Source organism: Kogia breviceps, chromosome 13 (genome assembly GCF_026419965.1).
Source record: "Kogia breviceps isolate mKogBre1 chromosome 13, mKogBre1 haplotype 1, whole genome shotgun sequence".
NCBI lineage: Eukaryota > Metazoa > Chordata > Mammalia > Artiodactyla > Physeteridae > Kogia > Kogia breviceps.
In genome coordinates, this window is record NC_081322.1 from 65,282,563 (window position 1) to 65,305,838 (window position 23,276).

A 23,276-nucleotide genomic window follows, 5' to 3' on the forward strand; every position below is an offset into this window, starting at 1 on the left:
TTATGAATCAGTCGCAGTAAGGAGTCTGCGTGGGAAACCCGAAGGCTTAGACTGGTGATGGGAAAGAGTGGAAAAATTCAGAAAACATTAGAGGTTGAGACAACAGTAGAACTTATGATGGAGTAATGTAAACTGAGACAGAGAGGAATCCAAATGAATTCTAGTAGCCTCAACACCTGGATGGGTGGGGTGAGATTAACGGAGATAGGGAATCCTGCAGGTCAAGTACATTTGAGGGTAAAAAATCCATGGTTCAGCTTGGGCCATGTTAACCCTGAGGTGCCTTTTAGATTTACAAGTGGAGAGGTTGGGTAAACACAGGAGTGTCCTTTCTGAAGAAAGCCAATCATGTGACTGTGGCCAAAAACCGTGAACTTGAGGGGCAGCCAAAATAAGTCCACAATGTAGCCCAGCATTGAAGTTTGGCCGAATAAGAAATATTGCAACAAGAGACTCAATCCAATTCTCTCTCTTTCAGAGACTGAATCCACAGCATGTAGAAAATGTAAATAATTGACTGTAGATAGGAGCAGCTAGCTACCTTACAAAGAGAAGCCATAAGAAAAGCTATGAGGCAGCAGAAATCATGAGACTGAGAGAAGAGAGAATTGTTGTTTGGAGAAACAAATGGTAGGACAGAGCACTGGGGCACGGAGCAACAGATAACACCCTGCCACCACAGCTGTCCTGCTCCCTGCACAACTTTCTTGTTCCTGAAAACCATTCCATTTTCCTCAGGGTCCCATTATGTGTGGTTCAAACCATCTCCTCAAATATTTCTTCTCCTTCTCTTTTCTTTCTGGTATTCCCTTTAGGTATGTCACACCTTTTATAGTCATCTCACAGTTCTTGGATGTTCTGTTCAATTTTTTCAGTCTTTTTTTGTCTTTGCTTATCAGTTTCGAATGTTTCTATCGACATATCCTCAAACTTATTTCTGTTACAGTGTTTTTCACCTCTAGCATTTCTTTTTCATTCTTTCTTAGCATTTCCATCTCTCCACTTACATTGACATCTGTTCTTGAATGTTTTCTACTTTTTCCAGTAGAGCCCTTAGCGTATTAATCACAGTTGTTTTAAATTTGCCAGTTGGATCATTCCAACATCCCTGTCATATCTGAGTCTGGTTCTAATGCTTGCTCTGTGTCTTCAAACTGTATTTGTTGCCTTTTAGTATGCTTTGTAAAAAAACCCGAAACAAACAAACAAAAAAAGCTGTGGAAAGCTGGACACGATGTACTAGGTAAAAAGAACCGTACTAAATAGACCTTTAGTGGTATGGTGGTGAGGTGTGGGGTGAGGGAAGCATTGTTCTGTGGTTTTGTGAATTAGTCCCTGTCTTTTAGCGAGCCTGCACTGCTGGGCTGTGAACTCCACAAATGTTTCTCAGTCCCCACTTCGGTGGAATAGGATGGCTAGAGTGGCCTGGGGTTGGACACGTCTCTTCCCCTAGGTTAGTCAGGCTCTGATGACACAGAGTTTAGGCTCTGGTAGAATAGTTTCTCTTGAGGGCAGGCCTTGTTAAGAAGAGGTGTTTTTCCAAATGGTTATTTCTCCTCTACCTCTGCAGGAAGCCTGGGGAAGGGGACTTCCTCTGACATTCTTTGTGAGGATCTGATAGGGCTTCTGCCCTACAACTGTGTCTCCAGTGTGGGGGGCGGTGGTTTGTCCTGTGACATCGCTTTTCCAATGGCTCGGGAAAAGCAGAGTTGTTGATTTCTCAGTTTGTCCAGCTTTCCACTTGCTGTTTAGGACGGAGAGCTGACTTCCAACGTCATTACATGTCTGACCAGAAATTGGAACCCCTGGTTCAAACCATTTCTGCTGGTGCTTATTCCTCATCTATCCAGATAATAAACCAACCATGATTCAACATAACCTGAGCCCAACACACACAGGACTATTCTCTTTTCTTCTCTTTGAAAGTCCTGTCCTTGTTACCTTGGAGATGCCATCCTTCCCCACCAAAGTGCTGTGCTTGAATCACTGAATGATGCAGCAGCTAAACCTCAGAGGGAGCTAATTAAAGCCATGGAGTTTTCAGACAGAGTTTCATTAATTAGAATATTACCCAAATATTTTTTAAAATGCTATTAACAACCAAAATACCTTGGAAAACAGCTTTCATTAGTCACAATTACTGTACCTGCTATCTCTCTCTGGGATTTCCTTAATGGCGATTCTGACTTGGTTGCTCAGATCTCGACCTGCATAAACTATCCCATAAGTGCCTTTTCCTAAAATGACTCTGTCACCATTTTCTTCATATTCATAGTCATACTACAAAAGGAAAAAGGGGGAGAGAAGATTGAAAATTAGTTGCAGCCCACATTTTAAACATCAACTTTTTCCAAGAGCATTTTTCCTTATTTTATCAAATGGCTTTAACAAGGGAAAGAATAAGACGAAGTTCAAAGCAACAGCTTCAAGAACCAAAAAATAGACTCAACATAGAGCATAGTGTGTTCATATTTTCAAAACTGTTATGAATAGAGGGGGGACTATGTATTTAAATCCATAAAGGTGCTTCTCCAAAAGCCCACCTGGATTTTTTCTACCCACTGAATCCTGGTTTTCATTGATTCTGGAAATAAGTATGATTAGCATCAATGTCTATCAATAGTTATCACATCTCATTAACCTTTCTTTTGTTTTTCAGCTTTTGGTACTATGAAAGTATTTCGCACTCTGCCAGGGGAATAAAACCACTGAAAGGCTTTGCTTAAGAGGAAAATTTTGAGGTCCTACTGGTTGACAATAATAAAGTAAGGATTATTTGTACTTCAGCCCCGATTCCCAATTCCCCAAGATTAAAAAACATTTTAAAAATAAAAAATGAAGGGAAAATTTCATTTTTGATGTAAAAAGGAAATATTTACAGCCCTAAACCCCAAAGTGTCAAGCGTGTCAGTTGAATAGGGAAAATGGATCAAATGAAAGGAGTATAGCGACATTTGGTAGGGACCTTCTCAGACCTGGAGGTGTCATCCAGAAAGGCATATCTTTTGTTGTGAACTTAAACTGCAGGATTCAGGGTCATCAAATGATCAAGCCAGGTGTCTGTAGAAACCCAATGTAAAACTACAAACCAGCAGGAGAGACCATAAGCACAAGCTCCTTCTTTTGTCTACATTTTGCTAGAGTATAAAACTGGCAGCACATAGCTAGGTTCAACTCACTGAAAGGTTTGAGTTAGCTGTTAAAAAAAACCTGATTTCTAACATTCATAAACCTGCAAAGTTAACTTTAACACACAAAAATAATCCAAAAGAGGATAATGATCATGGATTTTGACAGTCACTAACAACACAGCCTTAAAAGATACAGAGCTGACAAAATTACAGAGAAAAACAGACAAATATAAACCACAATAGGTTTTAATAGAACTCTTTTAGAAACCAATAAATCTAGCAGACAAATTCAAAATAGAGACCCTAATGGCACAAATAACAAGCTTGGTATAACAAATACAGAGAGAACCCTGTATCCAGATATAAATTCCTTTCGTGCATATATGAAAAATATAAAATAATTAGTAACATATTAAGCCAAAAAGAAAATTTAGACAAATTTCAAAGAATAGCTATCATAAAAACCATGATCTTTGACTACAAGATATTAAAAATAAGATAGCCAAAAACTATGTTTGAAAACTGACTATTACAGTTTAAAATTATCAAGGGATTAAACAGTAAATGATCATGGGAATTACAAAATAGTTGAAAAGAATGACAAGGAGATGAAAAATTTCATGGCTTTAAAGAATTGCATTAGATACAGACACTATGGAGAACAGTACGGAGGTTCCATAAAAACCTAAAAATAGAACTACCATACAACCCAGCAATCCCACTACTGGGAATATATGCTGAGAAAACCATAATTCAAAAAGAGTCATGTACCACAATGTTCATTGCAGCCCTATTTACAATAGCCAGGACATGGAAGCAACCTAAGTGTCCATCGACAGATGAATGGATAAAGAAGATGTGGCACATATATATAATGGAATACTACTCAGCCATAAAAGGGAAAAAAAATGAGTTATTTGTAGTGAGGTGGATGGACCTAGAGACTGTCAAACAGAGTGAAGTAAGTCAGAAAGAGAAAAACAAATACCGTATGCTAACACATATATATGGAATCTAAAAAAAAATGGCACTGAAGAACCTAGGGGCAGGACAGGAATAAAGATGTAGACATAGGGAATACACTTGAGGACATGGGGAGGGGCAAGGGTAAGCTGGGACAAAGTGAGAGAGTGGCATGGACATAGATACACTACCAAATCTAAAATAGATAGCTAGTGGGAAGCAGCCGCATAGCACAGGGAGATCAGCTTGGTGCTTTGTGTCCACCTAGAGGGGTGGGATAGGGAGGGTGGGAGAGAGACGCAAGAGGGAGGAGATATGGGGATATATGTATACTTATAGCTGATTCACTTTGTTATAAAGCAGAAACTAACACACAATTGTAAAGCAATTATACTCCAATAAAGATGTTAAAAAAAAAAAGAATTGCATAGAAAAGAAAGAAAAATTTTAAATGATCAAGTTAAGTGGTCAGTCAAGAAATACAAAAAAGAAGAATATATTACTATCCAAAGACAGTAGAAGAAGAGTTTCCAGTTTTGGCAATACAGTAGGCTAGGTACATGAAAATGTTGGACTTCTCTGGTGGCGCAGTGGTTAAGAATCCGCCTGCCAATGCAGGGGACACAGGTTCGATCCCTGGTCTGGGAAGATGCCAAATGCCGTGGAGCAACTAAGTCCATGTGCCGCAACTACTGAGCCTGTGCTCCAGAGCCCACAAGCCACAACTCCAGAGCCCCTATGCCACAACTACTGAAGCCTGTGCGCCTACAGCCCGTGCTCCACACCATAATGAAGAGTAGCCCCTGCTCACTGCAACTAGAGAAAGCCTGCATGCAGCAATGAAGATCCAACACAGCCAATAAATAAATAAATAAAAATTTTAAAAAAATTATCACTTAAAAAAAAAGAAAATGTTCCTGTCCAAAATACCTAGATAAAATAAAATACTTTTAATGTCTAGCCAGGCTTATAAAAACATAAAGAAGACTTCAAGGAGCTAGAGATTAAGAAGAAAAGGAACACTAAAGGGATAATCACAAGAAATGATGTCCCTGTAGCCCAAGCGGTGGGGATGAGGGCAGGGCTTTCAGACTTATTAATCTAGGGCAGACGTTGGCAAACACTTTCTGTAAATGGCCAGATATTGAATATTTTCAGATTTGTGAGCCATACAATCTCTGTGGCAGTGACTCAACTCTGCCACTGTAAATAGCCCAATCAAATGAGCATGGTTTTGTTCCAATAAGACTTTATTTACCAAGAGAAGTGGTGGGCTGGATTTGGTCTTTGGGCTACAGTTCACCAATTCCTTATCTGAGACTTTGGTCTTAATGCTCATTGGGGACAGGAAATGAAGCCTTGTGCCTATGCAAGGTGAAGAGCTGGAACACATAAAACCAGGGTCCTTGAGGACTATAACGTGGTGAGATGGTAGATTAGAAAAAAGTCAGCCCACTGCACTGAGAAACAAAAAGAAAGCTTATCTGTCTTAGACTAAACTCTGAGTTGACAAAAACAAGTCTCCTCTGAATACTTCCAACCATTGCCTGATCCTCATGCTGTTTGAAGTTCACATTTACACTTATAATTAATACCCGTAATTGGTCTTGAGCCTGGGAAATCCCTGGAGTGACAACAGAAACAAAGCAAAACATTTAGAAGGAAGACTCCCTTAACACAGGCTATGCAGGATTCTCACTGATAATGCACCACTGAAATTGAGCTCACCATCCAAAATTTTAAAATATATAACGAAACAATTCACCATCAGTGAGTGTTGGCTGATTTGACAAATATCAATCCCTAAAACTTCACAAAATAAAAGAAACTGAAACTCTAAAATAAGTACATGTAACATAAAGATATAAAATAAGAAATCCAAAACATGAGAAAAGGATAAGACACTCTAAAAAAGGCCAGACAGATTTGAGACAGACTCAAACATAAACTCCAGAAGTTGAGCCCTAAATAGGAAAAATAAAAATAAATTCACACTCAGATATGATATAGGGAAACTACAAAATATGAAAGGCAAAGAGAAGATCATAAAAGAAAGCAGAGATAAAAAGGACAAATTACCTACAAAGGTAGGTAATCAGATTACTCGGTGAACTCTCCGGGGTATACACTCTCAACCTGAGAGACCACTGTCACAGAGGATGAGGAATATGGGGGCATACTGTTACCAGCTTGTTTGTTTGTTTCCAATAGGTTTCCAAGACTTGACAGAAGGCAATTGAGCTGTATTCTTTTGAGGAAAGCTATGCCCACATGTTAGGACTGGGTGAGCACTGGTCTCCCTGTTGTAGACCCTTCTTTGGCAGAGGAAAGAGGCCAAGCTCTGGAAGAGAGGTGTCTACTTGCCTGGTGGCAGCACTGTACCCAATGTACAATAGAGAATACTCCTAGCTTAGCTACCTAATATATGGTTGAAGGCTGTGTTAGACCAGAGGAGAAAACTAGATATGTTTACAGGATGAGAGGATAGGAAACAGGGATCCTTTAGCAATTTCCCCACACTAGAAGATAAAACTCCAGCAAAGAGGCAGTAAACATAGTCCCAAAATTCCACTTGAAGGAGTCCAAGTCTCTACACCCAACTCCTGCGGCCTGGACTTCCACCATGCTGTACTATGCATGCTGGAAATCTACCAGCCAGGACCCAGGCTGGCAGGAGACAGGACAGGGACCATCACCAAAGTAGCTCCTCTTTGCCAGTGTGGCCTATCAAAGGGACGGAAATCTGTACACTGAACCTAGTACTACCACCACCTTACATTATTAGAATGCACTATAATTAAAAGAAAAAAAACCAGCTTTCAATAACCTACCTCATTTGATGGTCATCATAAGCCTTTGTCATAGTAGGGAAGGTCTATGATTAGCTCCAATTTACAAATGATGAAAAGTATCTTCCACTGAAAATATGTCAGAGCAGTGGTTTAAACCAGCTAGCTCATCAGGTTCCAAGTTTTCTGTTCTTTCTACTGCCAATTCGGAAAGAAAATCCTTTTACGGCATGAGAGCTGCATCTTAGATCTTAGTTCTGGTTCCAAACACCAGTACTGTAAAGATGTTCCAGCACACTGTCAATATCCACTGAACACCCATTCACTTATTCAAGCATACAGTAGACACCTCTTGGCCATCTTAGACTCCATTCTTCCATTTCCCTTACTTCCCACATCCAACTGATTGCCAAATGCCACCACGTTAATCCTCACTGCTCTTGCCTCATTTCAGGCCTTCCTTGCTTCTGTACTAATTCTACAGACTCTTAACTGGCCTCCCTGTCCTCTCCTCTCTTGTTGCCCTGTTCCCTAATTCATTCTCCATTAAGTGGACAGTGAACTTTCCAAAGTTCAAAGTTCCAAAGTGAGCTTTCCATGTTCATACCACTGCCTCTGCTTTATCGGTTCCTCATGACTTTCTGGATCAAATCCAAACTCCTTAGCCTGGCATCAATGCCCTTCAGGACCTTATTGCTGCCTCTGTGTCTAACCTCCTATCTCATCAGTGTCCCCCCAGAATTCCCAGGGAGGTTCCACAGATCTTTGTGCCTTTACACATATGCGTTTTCTACCTAGGTAATTCTGCCTTCAAAACAAGGAAGCTTTCTTGAACTGTCCACCTGACCCTCAAAAGCTGGGTTAAATTCTGGTCTGATATGCTTCCAAGGCCTTCTGCCCTCACTCGCTCACACTTTGTTCACTCTTCTCTTACCCAAATCTGCATTCCAGTCTGCACTCTGAGCTCTCTGAGAACCAGGACTTTAATTTCTCTGTCCCTAGTCTTAGACATATCTGGCTTGTAGTAGAGGATCAGTGATCATTGGCTTAATTAATCAATCAGGCTATAAAAAAATTGATGAGAACCGTTTTAAAAACCGGGTGCCAAAACAAAACATTTAATGTTGCTATCCATTTATTTATTTATTTTATTTATTTATTTTTTTTGCGGTACGCGGGCCTCTCACTGTTGTGGCCTCTCCCGTTGCGGAGCACAGGCTCCGGACGCGCAGGCTCAGCGGCCACGGCTCACGGGCCCAGCCGCTCCGCGGCACGTGGGTTCCTCCCGGACCGGGGCACGAACCCGCGTCCCCTGCATCGGCAGGCGGACTCTCAACCACTGCGCCACCAGGGAAGCCCTATCCATTTATTTTTGATTGAAAGGAGCTTTGCCACAGGGATACTTACTTAAAGTAGAGAAGAATCTATAAGCCTTGATGAAACCGCTCAAGTTTTAGTTTCCCTAAGGAATGTAAAGCATCAACAGACTATTCTTTTTTTAAAAAGACAATATTAAGTATAGAAGTTGACTCCTGTTAAATGAAGTGGTCATGGTAAAAATCAAAAGGGCTTTCAATGAAACTGAAAACCATTCCAATGGGTAGTTGCCGCTTGGTTTCTCCTTCTTTTTTAACCCCTTTTTCCTATTCTTACAATATAGAGATATAAATTGAAAAAGCAGGCTTGAGAAAACTGCTCTTATCTACAAGAAGAGAGAATTATCTATGTGATGGCCAGAAAAAGTAGAACAGAGCATTGGCCAAAAGCCAAGGGAAGGCAGGGTCCGTTAAATGACAAGTAGGTAGAAAAAGGAAGGTGGGGACAGGGGGAATTCAGTATTTTAAAAAATAAGAATAAAATTACACTGCTTATATAGCTCGCATTCTATTTCTACGGCAAAGGGTTAGCAACTCAGGCTGTTGCCGAGGGAGACCGCTGCATTCTGAAGCAGCGATGAGAACGCTTCTAGAATCAGCCCTCTCTTGTTGCCTGCCCACAACTGCCTAAACTGGCACCGGGAGGAGCGTAGGAAGGCAGTCCCGACAAGGCCAAACAACAAAGTGATGACTCACTTAGTCCTTGCACCGTCCAGGGACCCACAGTCAAACAGCCACCTTCTAAAAAGCCATGAACTTCCCCCCGCACTTAATTACCTCAGCTGAGCAGTCACCTCAAAGAGCCAAATGATAGCTTTGCTGATTTTCAGTCTAATTGCCTTAGTAATATGTAAATGCTGAAAACATTAATAACTACATTAATTCATTTCATAATTAATGAAAACATTAATGCTACTAATAGCATTAATAGAATAGGAAAAACGCTGTAGGTACAAATATCTAATCTCAGAGCTCTCTCCTCCCTCAGATCTTTACTCAGACCTTCCCTTCTCAAGGAGCCTTCCCTGGCTTCCTTGTCTAAAATTATACACCCTGTTTCACTGTAACTTCCTAAATCCTTCCCTGCTTACTTTTTCTCCTTTATACTGATCATTATCAAATATAGCATGTATTTCACTTATTTATTATCAGTCTCCCACTATACTGTAAGCTCAGTGAAGACAGGGATTTTCTGTATTTTGTTCTCTGCTGGATCCCCAGCACCTAGAAAGTACCTTCCACAGGTGTCCAATAAACATTTGTTGAGTGAATTGATAGAATCCACTTGGACCCACTAATGTGGTACCAAGATTATTTTAAGCTGAAAACATCTGAATAAATAGCAGCTGTGGAAAAAAAACCTTATCTAAACTTCTTTTGCTGACTTAAGCAAAGTCTCTTGAAAATATAGCTGCCATAATCCCCTCTCCAGGAGGTTTAGGACCACTTATACCTGGATAAGAAATTACTAAACCAAACCTTTTCAAAACTTTCAGTACCTTCCACTTGTTTCTCATTAGTTTCCCACCACGTTGCTTTCCCTTGAAGTCCTATTAAGAACTTTTCTTATTAAGATAAATAAACTCTTAACTCTAGTTGTTCAGGAATCACTTCTCTGTGTGTTCCCTCGTACAGAAATAAACGTTGTCTTTCCTTCTGTAACCTGTCTTTCGTCAGTTAATTTGCAGGCTCCCAATCACTGAACCTGAGGTGGTGGAGGAAAAAGGTTTTTTTCTCGCAACAGAATAGATGAATGAGTAACAAACTGATATTCTTATCATACAACACCAGAAGTGATAGCTTTTCTCAGGCAGTGCAGTAACTGTGGATGTTCGACTTGAGAGCTGTACAAAAATAGAAATAGGATGCCAAAGAAAAACAAACCAGTGTGCTACTGGATGACTCTGAATTGATTTAAATGAATTCTAAGCCATAATTTGCTGTTAATGTGTGTGAGACAAATCAACAGAAGAAGAAACGGTAAGGTATTTCATCATCCGGCAGATGTTTGAGTAAAAGGAAAACATTCCTTTTATCTTGCTTGTCCCTAACCCATCCCACAAGGGGGAAACTTCCTCTCTATGCACCCTGGAAACTACATATAAACAGGTTCACAGGGCCAGCTGCTATGATTACCTGAGGCTTGTGTCAATTATATGCCCATTTTGATAAAACAGTGAGGTAAATATTACAAATGCATTAAAGAAAAAGGAGGAGGAGGGGAAAAGGGAGGGAGAATATATGTATGTTTGGGAGAGGCATGAGGAGGGAGACAACATATTCTGTATTGAACACCAAAGGACCTCAGTAATTTATGGTTTTTTCAAGGAACTAAAAGAGAGAGTGAAAGAGAGAGAGAGAGAGAGACATGAAGAGAATGGGTTGAGAGTGGCTTGATTATGGTATTCAGCTTGATTATGGATTTAACATTGATTAAACAATCTTCAAGCTCATTTCCCAGCATTTACTCTGCCCCCCTGCAATCCATATCCCCCACTCCCCAGTTTGAGATATGGTTTAAACAACTCTGGTTTTGTCACTCCCCAGCTTCAAACCCTTCTAAGTCTTCTGAATGACACCATGCAAGACTGTGGTGAAAAGGGAAAGAGGGCCACAGTCCAGCCTTGGGATGTAAACAGTCTGGTACAGGCTATTGAATTACAAGGCAATGAGAAGAGCTAGGGCAGAGGAGTGGACAAAAATGTTGTAAGAGCAGAGAAAAGTGAGAAGGGGTGTTGAAAATGATTCAAAGTATAAATGACCCTTGAGCTGGATCTCAAAAAATTAGGAAACAGTCACCAAGTAGGACAAAGCAGAAAAAGCATGTGGAGTTGGCACCTGCATGTCAAGCCCAGAGGCAGGAACAGCCTGGCTGTCTGAATAATGGAAAGGAGTTTGGCATTGCTGGACCACAGAGTGCAAAGGAAAGCTAAGTTACAGCCAGGGAGGTAAGACCGTTCTATGGTGTGGAAATCTTCTAGAAAGAGTAGCATCAAAGCTTTTTCATTTTCATTTTTAAATTTTTTTAATACCATTTGCAGCGACATGGATGGACCTAGAGATCGTCATACTGAGTGAATTTAAGTCAGAGAGAGAAAGACAAATATCATATAATATCGCTTATATGTGCAATCTAAAAAAATGGTACAAATGAACTTATTTACAAAACAGAAATAGAGTCACAGATGTAGGAAACAAACGTGTGGTTACCAAGGGGGGAACGGGGCAGTGGGAGAGGAGGGATAAATTGGGAGGTTGGGACTGACATATACACACTACTATATATAGAATAGATCACTGAATATAGCACGGGGAACTCTACTCAGTACTCCATAATGATCCATATGGGAATAGAATCTAAAAGAGAGTGGCTATATGTGTATGTGTAACTGACTCACTTTACTGTACAGCAGAAACTAACACGACATTGTAAATTAACTGTACTCCAATTTAAAAAATTAAGAAACAAAACAAAACAAAACTTTTAAATTTGGGGAGTCACCGGATTAAATCTGCCTGAGACATCTCTCCAGTGATGGCAGGGACAGTGTATTGATGGCAGGAGAGATATCAGGCCGCAGGAGAGATGTTGAGGACCTGAGATGGGGGACTGATAGAATGGTGTGAAGGGACTGGAGGAAGTGCTGGGCGTGAGGCTGGAGCAGAAGTTGCTCTGAGGTGTCTGGCTTGGTTAACAGTGTAGATGCCCTTGTCCTTGGTGAAGCTATGAAAGACTGGGAGAACAAAAACAGGGACCACAGCTGATAAGTGTTAGAACTCTTATAGTTAACTGTAATCAATTGTTCAATGATTTCAATACAAATTAATACATTAAACTATTTAAGATATGGGTTCATAACCCTTCCATTTCAAAAGACAGCCTTGAATCAAAAAACATGGCCTTGAATCAAAAGAAGTTGTTTCTCTTTCTGTTTAAAAACAGAAAAGTCCTCTGAAAGTGGTATTGAGCTATATTCTCTTTCTGTTTAAAAACAGAAAAGTCCTCTCAAAGTGGTATTGAGCTATATTTAAAAGACCTGGTACAGTTTATACTAACCTTAAAAATTATAAAAAAAATGTGAGCTAGGAAAGGACATTTAAGATCTTCTTGTTCAACTCTCATTTAAGGAATGATACCATCTTAACCCAGCAGGAGTAAGAATTTTGTCCAAAGTTATAAAACTGGCTACTGGCAAAGTCAGAGCCAGAGCCCAGGACCACTGACCCCAGCACAAGGATCTTACTAGAGCAGAGTCTGATATGATCAGTTGGAGGAGGGGGTCTGACCATGACCCGAAAGAGGCTGAATCCCTCTCACAACTGTAATGCTTCAAAGAAACCTCAGTTTTTAAAATCAAAAAGAAAAGTAAATCTTAACTTGGGCTTCGAATAAGAAGTTTTTCAAACACCAGGAAGTCTAAGGATTAGCTTCAAATTTGTGGTTTATGGAACCACATGAACAGTTAATGTTTGCCAAATGCTGATGCCACCCCAAGTGAAGTTAAAAATGTTTTAAAAGCATCTGATCTTTCCAACATTTTAATTTTGTTTTGGGCCAAGGTACCCAAAGGCTTCAGGAATAATTAACACATGTATTGAAACAATTTTAGTTCTATCTCAAATGAAGGTAAAGGTCAGAAAATAATTATTCTGCATACAAATCTCCAAAGTAATCCTAATTGATTATACTATAAAGAATGGGAAGAGGAGGAATTATTTTTGCTATGTCATTCATGGGTTGAAGTTTGAGTTCAGTTTGTGGTAATGAAATTAAGGAACTAATTTTAGTTAAATATGTAGAATACTGAAAAAATAATGTTAGTCGAGAATGTTGAAAATAGCTAAGAAATGTGATCAACGGTATAAGGGAGTTACCATAAGTTATGTAAAAATGTAAGTTAAGGTTATTTGATAACTCATATTGTATAGGTGTTCTGGCTACGAAGGGACATTCCGTGAGAGGGAGAGCCAAGATGGATGTCATCATCTTCACAGCCCAGCACATCACCGTATCCAATCATTAATGTTATGCTAACAGAACACCCAAGACTACAACATCAGCAATGTCACTAGTTGTGGCAAAACGGCAAACTAAGCCAAAATATTACTTCAATACTTAAAACAAGTACTCTTGAATTCACTGTATAGACTATACAGTCCACTGGAAATACTGCAGAAGTCATTCTATGTCACAGACTTTAAATTATTCTGATAGAATGCAAAGGACAGAAGTACACGAGTGTTTTTCTAACATTAAAAGGATAGTGGGACTTCCCTGGTGGCGCAGTGGTTAAGTCTCTGGGCTCCCAGTGCAGGGGGCCCGGGTTCGATCCCTGGTCAGGGACCTAGATCCCACATGCATGCCGTAACTGACAGTTCACATGCCACAACGAAGGAGCCTGCAGGCCGCAACTAAGACCTGACACAACCAAATAAAAATAAATAAATATTATTATTATTATTATTTTTAAAGAATAGTATACCTGTGCTTTCTTGAGAAGCGAGAGTTAGGAGCACTTTGATGAATCGGAGAGGACTATGGTATGAGTTGTTTTTTGTGAGGTCAGTAGACCTACTAAAACCCTCTGGATATTCCTAGGAAGAAACCTGAGCACTTTCCTCCATATTTGGCTGGCGAATGTTCTCAGCGTTTGCAGGAGAACTGTCTGATCAGGAAGGGTGTCTTACAAAATCCACCTCATCTAGTACCACTGCACACAGATCAGATCTTGACCCTGGATCTTCTTGACAGCTCACTGAAAAGTGGTCTACCTATCCCTTTTACATTATAGGAGACTGAGTCTTAGGAAAATCAGCTGGCCAGATTCACCACAAATTCTAAGGCAATTAAAGCCGTGTTATGCAATGCATAGGGTTAAATGAGTTTCTAAGGCAGAGTCTCTGGACTGTTGATTCAATCAATTATGAAGACCAAGCTTGTCTGACATGGCTACCATAGCCTGTCTGTGCTATGTGTATTTTTTGTAAGATGGATTTAGTTTTTCAAAGAAGGGTATGAAATAAAGGATAGCTATCACTGTTATTATTTTTGTAAACCCAGCAATTTATGATATTATAAAATAACTTTATGGATTTTTCAAATCTCTCCACTTGTTAATTTATTACTAATGGAACTGTTTCATTTTCATTGTCTTTGTTAACTTCTACCCTGGCAGTTGCTACGTATCAAGTGATTCTAAATTTAACCCAAATAAAAACAGAGATAATGAGGTGCAGTCAAAGAGCACTGATGTAGAAATCAAGAGATCTAGTTCCTAACCATAATCACTTAAATAAGAAAATACAGCAGTGCAAAATATAAAGCATAACAAATAAGAAGTATTGTCTATTACTTCTGTAGACAGCAAGCCAGTGCGTGGGGAAGATTTCTTTTTTCCAAATTAGGTCTATCATCTTTTTATAACTTAAATGCAAGAGGCTTAAGCTTACCCAGGAATATCAAAAGCTACGCAACTGCTAGAGAAGTATAGAACTTAACTACAGCCAGAATTAACAATTGGTTATTATATTTAAATTCCCCTCGACTGTTACCCTACTACTTCAATGCTTACCTAAAACTTCTAGCCTACGAGATGACATTATCGAAGTGATCTAATACACTAGGTGTACCCCTCAGGTTGGTGTTCTAGTTTCTTCAATTTCAGTTTAACATTAGAAATGTAATTTCAATATTGCTTGGATTCAGTATTCGGTCCCAAGTCATACACTGGGAAAGGCTTGGAGAAAACAGAGCCCCACTACCACGCCTGGAGAAGTGTCAACCTGCAGACACTGAAGATGCTCAACTGAGAGAGTCAGCTCTCTTGCAAGACCCCAGAACTGTCCTCACTGTGGTGGAAGGCTGTGCTATACACAGCAGAAAGAGATGATGGAGAAAATGGACACAGTCGAAGAATCGGTGTCTGCAGTGTACTATATCTAGGAGGCACAAGGAAAAGCACCGCGGTTGACAGCAACAGCACCGGGGTGATTGTTATCACCTCCGCTCTTTATTCTGTTAATCCTCCATTGTTTCAGGTTCTCTGCATAAACATATGAATGAGGACCGCAAATGGTTCTATCATTCAGAATTCTCACTGAATTTTTTTTTTGCGGTACGCGGGCCTCTCACTGCTGTGGCCTCTCGCGTTGCGGAGCACGGGCTCCGGACGCGCAGGCGCAGCGGCCATGGCTCACGGGCCCAGCCGCTCCGCGGCACGTGGGATCCTCCCGGACCGGGGCACGAACCCGTGTCCCCTGCATCGGCAGGCGGACTCTCAACCACTGCGCCACCAGCGAAGCCCCTTCACTGAATTTTGCTTGTCTGAATTGCAACATAACTCAGAGGAGAATAAAAAATGCGTCAGGGCACTGTGACTCTTGCATTGAGGGTTATTAACACTCTCAAAGAAAAAGCATAGTTACTCACTATCTGAGTAAGATACAAAAACTCAGTATTCCTGACTAAGAGTTCTCCAGTGTTTGCTTTTCAGCCCTTTTTAACCAAAGGAATTCTAGAAGCTGCTTTTACACATTAAGGGAAAGCTTACAGACTCTGGCTGAGCTCTCTACCCTTTGTCACTACTCACAAAGCGCGCACCGCGCGCGTGCACACACCCCCCTTTCCTTCAGTAAAGCTTTAAATAGTTCATTCTAAAAAATTAGCCACAGAGAAATTTAGTACAATGAACTCAGAAACCAAAGTCATTACCTCCAGGGAGTCCCCTTCACAATCTCCTTCCTCTGTGTTTCTCCCCTTCTCTTCGGTAATGGTGTTCACCATTTCAAAAAACCTGCAATGAAAATTGGTATGTGGTCATTCATAATACATAAGATATTAAATATAAGCAAGCACGTTTCAAAGTGACTTCAGAGCAAAAAAATGGGACCTAGAAGAGTCAGGCAATAAACAAAATATCAGCACCAGTGCGAAAAATATGATTTTTCATATTGTTGGTAGGATTTGCCAGAAATTTCTGACCTAATGCCTCACTTCAAGTAAGAGTAACATGATATGTTATAGAATTAGAACAGTAAGGCTAGACAAGGTCATAGAAATGTTAAGAATGTGCACTTGAATATCATACCAAGGTTGCTAGTATTTGCATGATTTGGGGCACGTTTCTCCACCTCTCTGAGCCTCATTGTTTAATTATAAATGGGAAATTTGAGTATCTGTCTTATAGGTTGTTGTGAAGATGACTTGAGGTAATACTTGTAAAGTGCTCAGCACAGGGCACTCATTAAATATTAGCTATTATTGTTTTGCTGCTTATATTACTATTTTTAATGGGACATAACAAAAATACCCAGATTCTGGGATAGTGTCTCTAAATTCTGAGCTGACTCTGTGACACAGTGTTGGCCACTACATTTGATCTCAGTTACTGAATCTTCTGCCTGGGCACCTCAGTGTCACACATGTGGGGTCCCATATATACAGTCTGCAAAATACTGATGGAATCAGAACGGCTAGCTTATATGTTTGTGACAGAAGCCACCTTTCTGTTGGTGACAAACATTTTCTTCAGGAACTACTCTTGTAAAGTTCTTTTTTTTTTTTTCCTTCCTAGAGGTCATTTCAGAGCTCCCCCCAAAACTGATGGTAAGAAACAGATCTTGCCTCTGCAACGCTAGCTGTGTCTATCCATTCAGAAGGGATGCTAATGGTTTCTAGCCCAGACGTGGAGTAAGGAAGGCACTGTGAACAGGGGCTGATGATCTCACAGGCAGGTGATGCTGTGCACTGCCAGCCCAAGGGAAGAGCGGGTTACCGTGTGACGAGAAGAGTTTCCCTAACACAACTCAGAACCGTTATGCTACCTCTGTACCTATGAGATACTAGAAAATAAATATTGGTCTCTGCCCCCAGGTTCTGGCACAGAACTCCTAAAACCCTTGTAAGTGATAAAAGCACCAGGAGCATCTCTTGTGTTCTAATATTTGTCTAAGACCCCATCTCTAACATAGGGCTCCTAAAACCTTTGTAAATTCCTAAGTGGTAGAGAACCAGGAGCATCTTTTGTTCTAATGAAGCGACTCTGGGTGGACTCCTGGATGGGGGCTGGTCAAAAGAAAGACCAAGCCACGACTAGAAGCTTGGAATTTGCAGTTTCACTCCCCCACCTTCCTCCAGAGAGGGTAGAGGGGCTGGAAATGGAGTGAATAATCGTTCATGCCTACATGAACAGCAATTCCTACATGAGGAAGCCTCCATAAAATCCCCATAGTAGGGGGTTCAGAGAGCTTCTGGGTTGGTGGACATACCCATATAGGGAGGGTGATGCACCCCAACTCCACAGGGACAGAAGCTCCTGCACTGGGGACCCTCCCAGACCTCACCTTATACATCTCTGCATCTGGCTGTTCATCTGCATCACATCCTTTAATAAACTGGTAAATGTAAGTACGTGTTTCCCTGAGTTCTGTGAGCCTCTCCAGCAAATTAAGCGAACCCAAGAAGGGGGTCGTTGGAACCTCTGATCTATAGCTGGTATATCTAAAGCACAGGTGATAATCTGCGATCGTGACTGGCATCTGAAGTCAGGGTAAGAAAGGGTCTTATGGGACTGAGCCTTTAACCTGTGAGATCCCACTCTATCTCCAGGTAGATTGAGTTCACTTGTAGGTGTCACAGAGAATTGCTTGTTGTGGGGTAAAACCTCCACCCATCTGGGGACCAGAAAGGTCAGGAATGAAGTGTTTTGTGTGAGGAATAAAGGAGACACAAAGGCAAGAAACACAGTAGGGAAGAACTGGTTTTTTTCCTACACAGGAAGGAAAAAAATCATCCATCCATCCATCCATCCATCCAACAAATACTCATCAAGTTTCCACTAGGATAAAAACCTGTTCTGGCCTTTGGGAATGTGACAATGAACAAAATAGACAAAGTCCATTATGGAGCTGGAAGCTTCTCTGTGGAGTCTGCGTGTGATGCCTAGTTCCCCACCCTTCCATTCTCTATATATACATTCTTCGGAGGTCAAAGACAAGACAAGAAAATCCCAGACCTGATCAGAATGATGGTATGCTCTGACGAAGATTACATATCCTGATGAGTTATAGACAAAAGCAAGTTCAACCAAAAGGAAGAACATGAAAGACCTAAACAAATTCTAGGTTTAAAGATAGGCTTTAAGACTTGGGGTAAAGACTTCCATCAGCTACTCACACAAAAATTTTCAACACCAACTTCTCTAAGTAGAATATAACATTTCTAGTGGGGTGGGAGTACAGTGTAATTTTTAGATGCTTGGATTCTGGAGTAACATGTGCCTGGTTCAAATCCCAGGTTTTTTGCTTTTTGGCTATATATGATTATAGGCTGGTTAAACTCTCCAAGACCCTATTTTTTTTTACTCTTTTCAACAAAAATATTAATATTACCTACCTAATAAAGTTTATTTGAAGATTAAAATAGATATGAGGTCAGTACTCTGTAAATCTTAGCTATAATTATCACTGAAACAAATGAATAGCCTGGAGAATTCAAGCATAAGTAGAAAAGTCGACCATACATGTGCTAGGAATTCTTTCTTATTTCCAAGTCTTTCTACTACACATTTTACAATAATAAAGATAAAACTTTAGCTAAGAATCTTAAATTAAACATACATATTTTTGGTACCAAGATAAAAATGATTGACTGTATACTGTAGCTAGCATATCAATCATTTATAATGGGGTCAAATAGTGATTATTTGAAAGAACAACCCCCAGCAAAATCTTAAATCCAAGCTGGCTTTTACCTGCACTTTGGTGTCTAAATTGTCACGCACTTCTATAGGTCCCCACAATTAGCCACTGTGTTCTAAGGGACCAGGAACTACGTAGTTATTAGCTCAAGACAAATATACCCAGGGAAGTTAACCCAAGCATACAATGCAGTCCATGGATTTTTGGATTATCTTTTATTGGGGTAGATTACATCACTGGCTCTTAGCTCAAGTTGTTCCTCCACCTAAAAATCCAATATAATTCGTCGAGGGTCGGACTCAGGCACTTTCTAGAGCCCACCAGTTGATTCTAATATGAACCAGAGCTAGGAGCCACTGTTGCAGACGATGGTGAGATTATTCAAAAGAATTCAAGAATGAAATTTTTGGTAATCACATAATACACGAGCACTTTAAAAACGAGTCATAATACTTGTCAATTAACTGGTAAATTTGGTTAATGTTTTGTCTAAGGAAAAAAAAAAATTACGACCAAGAAAAAGGTTCATTTAGTAAAGAAAGTTCCCCAAATTCTCAGTTAAACATGCCACATAATTATAAGATATAAGTGCAAATGAAATATTTATATAAATAAGCACATGGCCATGAATTCTTTACAGGAGCTACATGTTCATTCATTAATTAAAAATAATGATCAGGTAAGAACAGTCTTTTTCACACATAAACAGTGACTAATACGTACTTTTTACAATGAAGTTCTGTACAGAAATAGATTTGGAAATCATCAGAATTGTGAAGCACATAAAGGAAACAGCATCGTTCTTCAAATTTAGAAATACTGAAACAAACAAAGAATTATTCACAGTAATCTCAATACTTCCATGTACTGTAATGAAAAATACTTTTTATATTCTGTCCCAATTATGATATCAGTGTTTATACCAAAATGTTATAAATAGCGCTTTAAAAAGTGACATTCCCTGTACCACAACACTAAAATTATTTAATATTCTGAGCACTGCCCTCCTGCTTGTATCTGCACATAATGTTGCTCTGGGGTGTTGTAGGCACACAAGCCATGTGTCCTACAACTTAGCATAGGGAAGGGGTCTTGCCTGCTGTAGCACTAAACTGTCTGCTTGAAAGAAAAGCGTAAATATCAACTGGCTTACTGACCTTGGTGATTCTGGTTCTGTAAGATGTGTCGAACAATAAAATGCTTCCGAAGCTAGGAAGGCAATGTGTGGAGGCAGGTAAAGCACCTCATTATTGTAGAGATTATAAAGGAGTGAAGAAATATGAAACAGCACTTGGTGTGGTCTCAGCAAGTCGTTTACTTTACAGAAATTGAAACACTTTTGAGTTTACCAGTCAGACCATGCTCTTTTATGCCAAGGGTTGGCAACTATTTTCTGTAACAGGCCAGAGAGTAAATATATCAAGCTTTGTAGGCCACACTACTCAGTTTTGCTGTTGGAACAGCCTTAGGCAATATGTAAATGAATGAACATGGCTGAGTTCCAATAAAACTTTATTTACAAAAACAGGCAGCGGGCCATATTTGGCCTGTGGGCTGTAGTTCTCCAATCCCGATTTTATGCCTCTGCATCTGCTGTTCCTTCCATTTGGAATGCACATCATTTTTGATTTTTTAAAGAAATTCTATTCACCATTTAAGGCCCACCTTAGACCATACCCTCTCTCCCTTCACTACTGCTACCTGAAACAGAAAGACTTCCTCTTGCCCCTCTGGTCTTTGAACATATGTCTGTTAATCTCACACTGTACTATCATTAGTTGTTAAATGTGTGTTGCCCTGCTGGGCTGTGAGTGCTTCAAGAGCAGAGTTCATGTCTTAGTCGTTTGTGTATCCTTAGCAGAACAGGACTCAACATTTGACAGATAGCTGGTGCTCAATAAATGCCCATTGACTGAGCTGAGCAAGACCTAAGCTGATGCAAGACAAACTGCTGACAGCTGGATTTTCTTCTATAGTTTGTCTTCTATTTATAGAGGAGGAAGTCAAGAAAAGTTAGCTCTCTTTGAAGTCACACACTGGAACTCAAGTTTCTCAACATATAAACCAACAGTAGCTGCATATAATCATTCAATGTTGATAAAGTGAAATTTATATTTACCATACTTTCCTAGATGGATGGCTTAAAAAGGCAGCAATAACTAATGAGCGTCTTGCTAATGACTGGTCTTAAAAATTAAATATTAAGAGAGTAATGCTTTATTTGAGAAGGCATGGATTGCAAAGATATATAATGAGTCAGTCTGGCCTGTTTCTGTTCACATCATTCATGAGGTAACAGGTGTTTTTACCAGGCAAACTCCAATTATCAGTGATCCAGACGACTCTGCCAGTTCATATGCTCCAACAAAACCAATTACTATTATGCCAAAAGCAACAGAGTATTGTATAATTGGCATGCAGAAATCTGATTTTTCTCATTTCTGTTTATATGGGGCACACAGTAGTAAACACAACTAATTTGTTTTGGCATTTGCAAGAGTTGGTGTCTCATAAACTTCTGTAGAACAGTATGTAAACATTTAACCAGTGGCTCTTGACTCTGAAATAAATCTCATTTCTAAACCCCAGGAACTGCCATTATGATGGCAATGTCAGAACTGAAGGGAGCCACTGTAACCTCAAGAACACTTCATTAATGGTGACCTCAGGAAAAGTCGTAGAAAAATGACTTCCCATAATCTCACCATATTAATGTTAGCTACAGGACACAATCTGGCAGATGGTATGTATGTTTTCAATACATCTAAGGAGAGATTAGTTCCTGGGATACCAAAAGACCAGAAAAACCATCCTCTAACATAAACCCAGCCAGAGAGGACCCCACACAGCTCACTTTTATCCTCACCTTGACTCTGGTCCACAGTTCACATTTATCTCTCTGTCACCACATTTTAAGTAGGTGACAAGTGCAGAGTCAGTTCAAACAGTGAAGGTTTTGTTGCAAATTTTTTTGTAATGGAGATAGTGAGTCTGAAGAAGGCTAAGCATTTTCATCAACAGAAGGATTCTTGAAGTTCTTTGCCTTTTTAAATCATGATTACAAGTCCTATCCAAGACATTCACACTCTAGAAAAACGCCTTCTGAGTAAATGAAATGCACCAAGGAAACTTACCTCACTCCCCTGACAGAAGAAGCACTAAAATTCCACTCATGTATACCTTTCTAGAACACAGGGGAAGAACAACAACAACAAAGGTTGAGACATCCAAATGAAAATAACATAACAGTAATTTTGTTTTATTACTTTAAAAAAAATATACACAGTCATTTTTCCTAGTGCATAATTCTTCACGGACAAACTTATCTGGATGGAAACTGCAGTTCATTCTCAAGCCATAAGGGTGACATTTACTCTACTTAATAATTTCTGTACTTCTATAAAACAGCTTCCAAGAGAACCTAGGAGAATTAGTCTCATTAAATTCTAAAACTTGATTTTTAGCAGATTAACATAATAACTGTAGAGCCTGCAATTTTCAAGTAAAAAACCCAGTGATCAAGGTAATTCAATTATTATAGTCGAGCGATACTTCTTTTCTGGGAAAGAAAAACATTAATTTGAATAAAATCTCTTCAAGGTTTAAAGATAATTACTTCTGAATTGTCTTTAGTTACATTTTCTAACTAAAATGGTGGTTCTATTTCTTCAGAAAATAGTTCAGCAAGTATGTATGTGTGTAGACACGTGTATATGGTGTCCATCGTTGATACAATGTGTTGTTACCTAATTTATGCAAAAGTCAATATGCTAATAAAGTTTAAACATAAGACATTTAATTATCATACGATAAACATGGATGATTTACAGCGCCAAGATGAAAAAAAAATGTGGGAATTTATTTCTTGAGTTTATTACTAAATCTGAGTTAAAATTAGTATTAAATTCATATGTATCTAAATTAAATAAATGACAAGCTAGATGGCATTCCCTATAAAAATATTTGTGACAACAATATACTGAATAGAATTAATAACAAATATTTTTAAGGAAATAAAAGGAGTTGATACATGTATTGTAGTCAATTCTGCATTGTACTGTTTTGTAGTCAATTCTGATTGCAGTTCAAATACTGTATTGTAGTCAATTCTGATTGCAGTTCAATTCTGTAAATGTAAAACAACCAGGGAAACAAGCTCTTATCCACCCACTTAAAATACTGCCAGAGGCTAAGGTCTTGGCTGGGCTAGTGAAATGCGTAATGAAGCCCATGGCTCTGAGATGGCCCAGAATTCTCCTTTTGGCCAAAGCAACTCAAAAAGCCACAGTTTATATACACAGCACATAGTTCTTTGCTAG

At 39.6% G+C, this 23,276-nt stretch overlaps 1 protein-coding gene across 2 annotated transcripts in view; it reads right to left on the minus strand.

The window, feature by feature from the left end:
- The window catches only part of MAP3K5 (mitogen-activated protein kinase kinase kinase 5), a 222,076-nt gene that overhangs the window by 48,655 nt on the left and 150,145 nt on the right, over window positions 1-23,276 (minus strand). For both annotated transcript variants that reach the window (XM_059083975.2, XM_059083977.2), the window contains 4 exons: window positions 22,092-22,141; window positions 19,681-19,776; window positions 15,971-16,052; window positions 2,147-2,280 (listed from right to left, as the gene is read on the minus strand). In XM_059083975.2, the coding sequence (XP_058939958.1) occupies window positions 2,147-2,280; window positions 15,971-16,052; window positions 19,681-19,776; window positions 22,092-22,141 (362 nt within the window). The remainder of the gene's footprint in view (window positions 1-2,146; window positions 2,281-15,970; window positions 16,053-19,680; window positions 19,777-22,091; window positions 22,142-23,276) is intronic.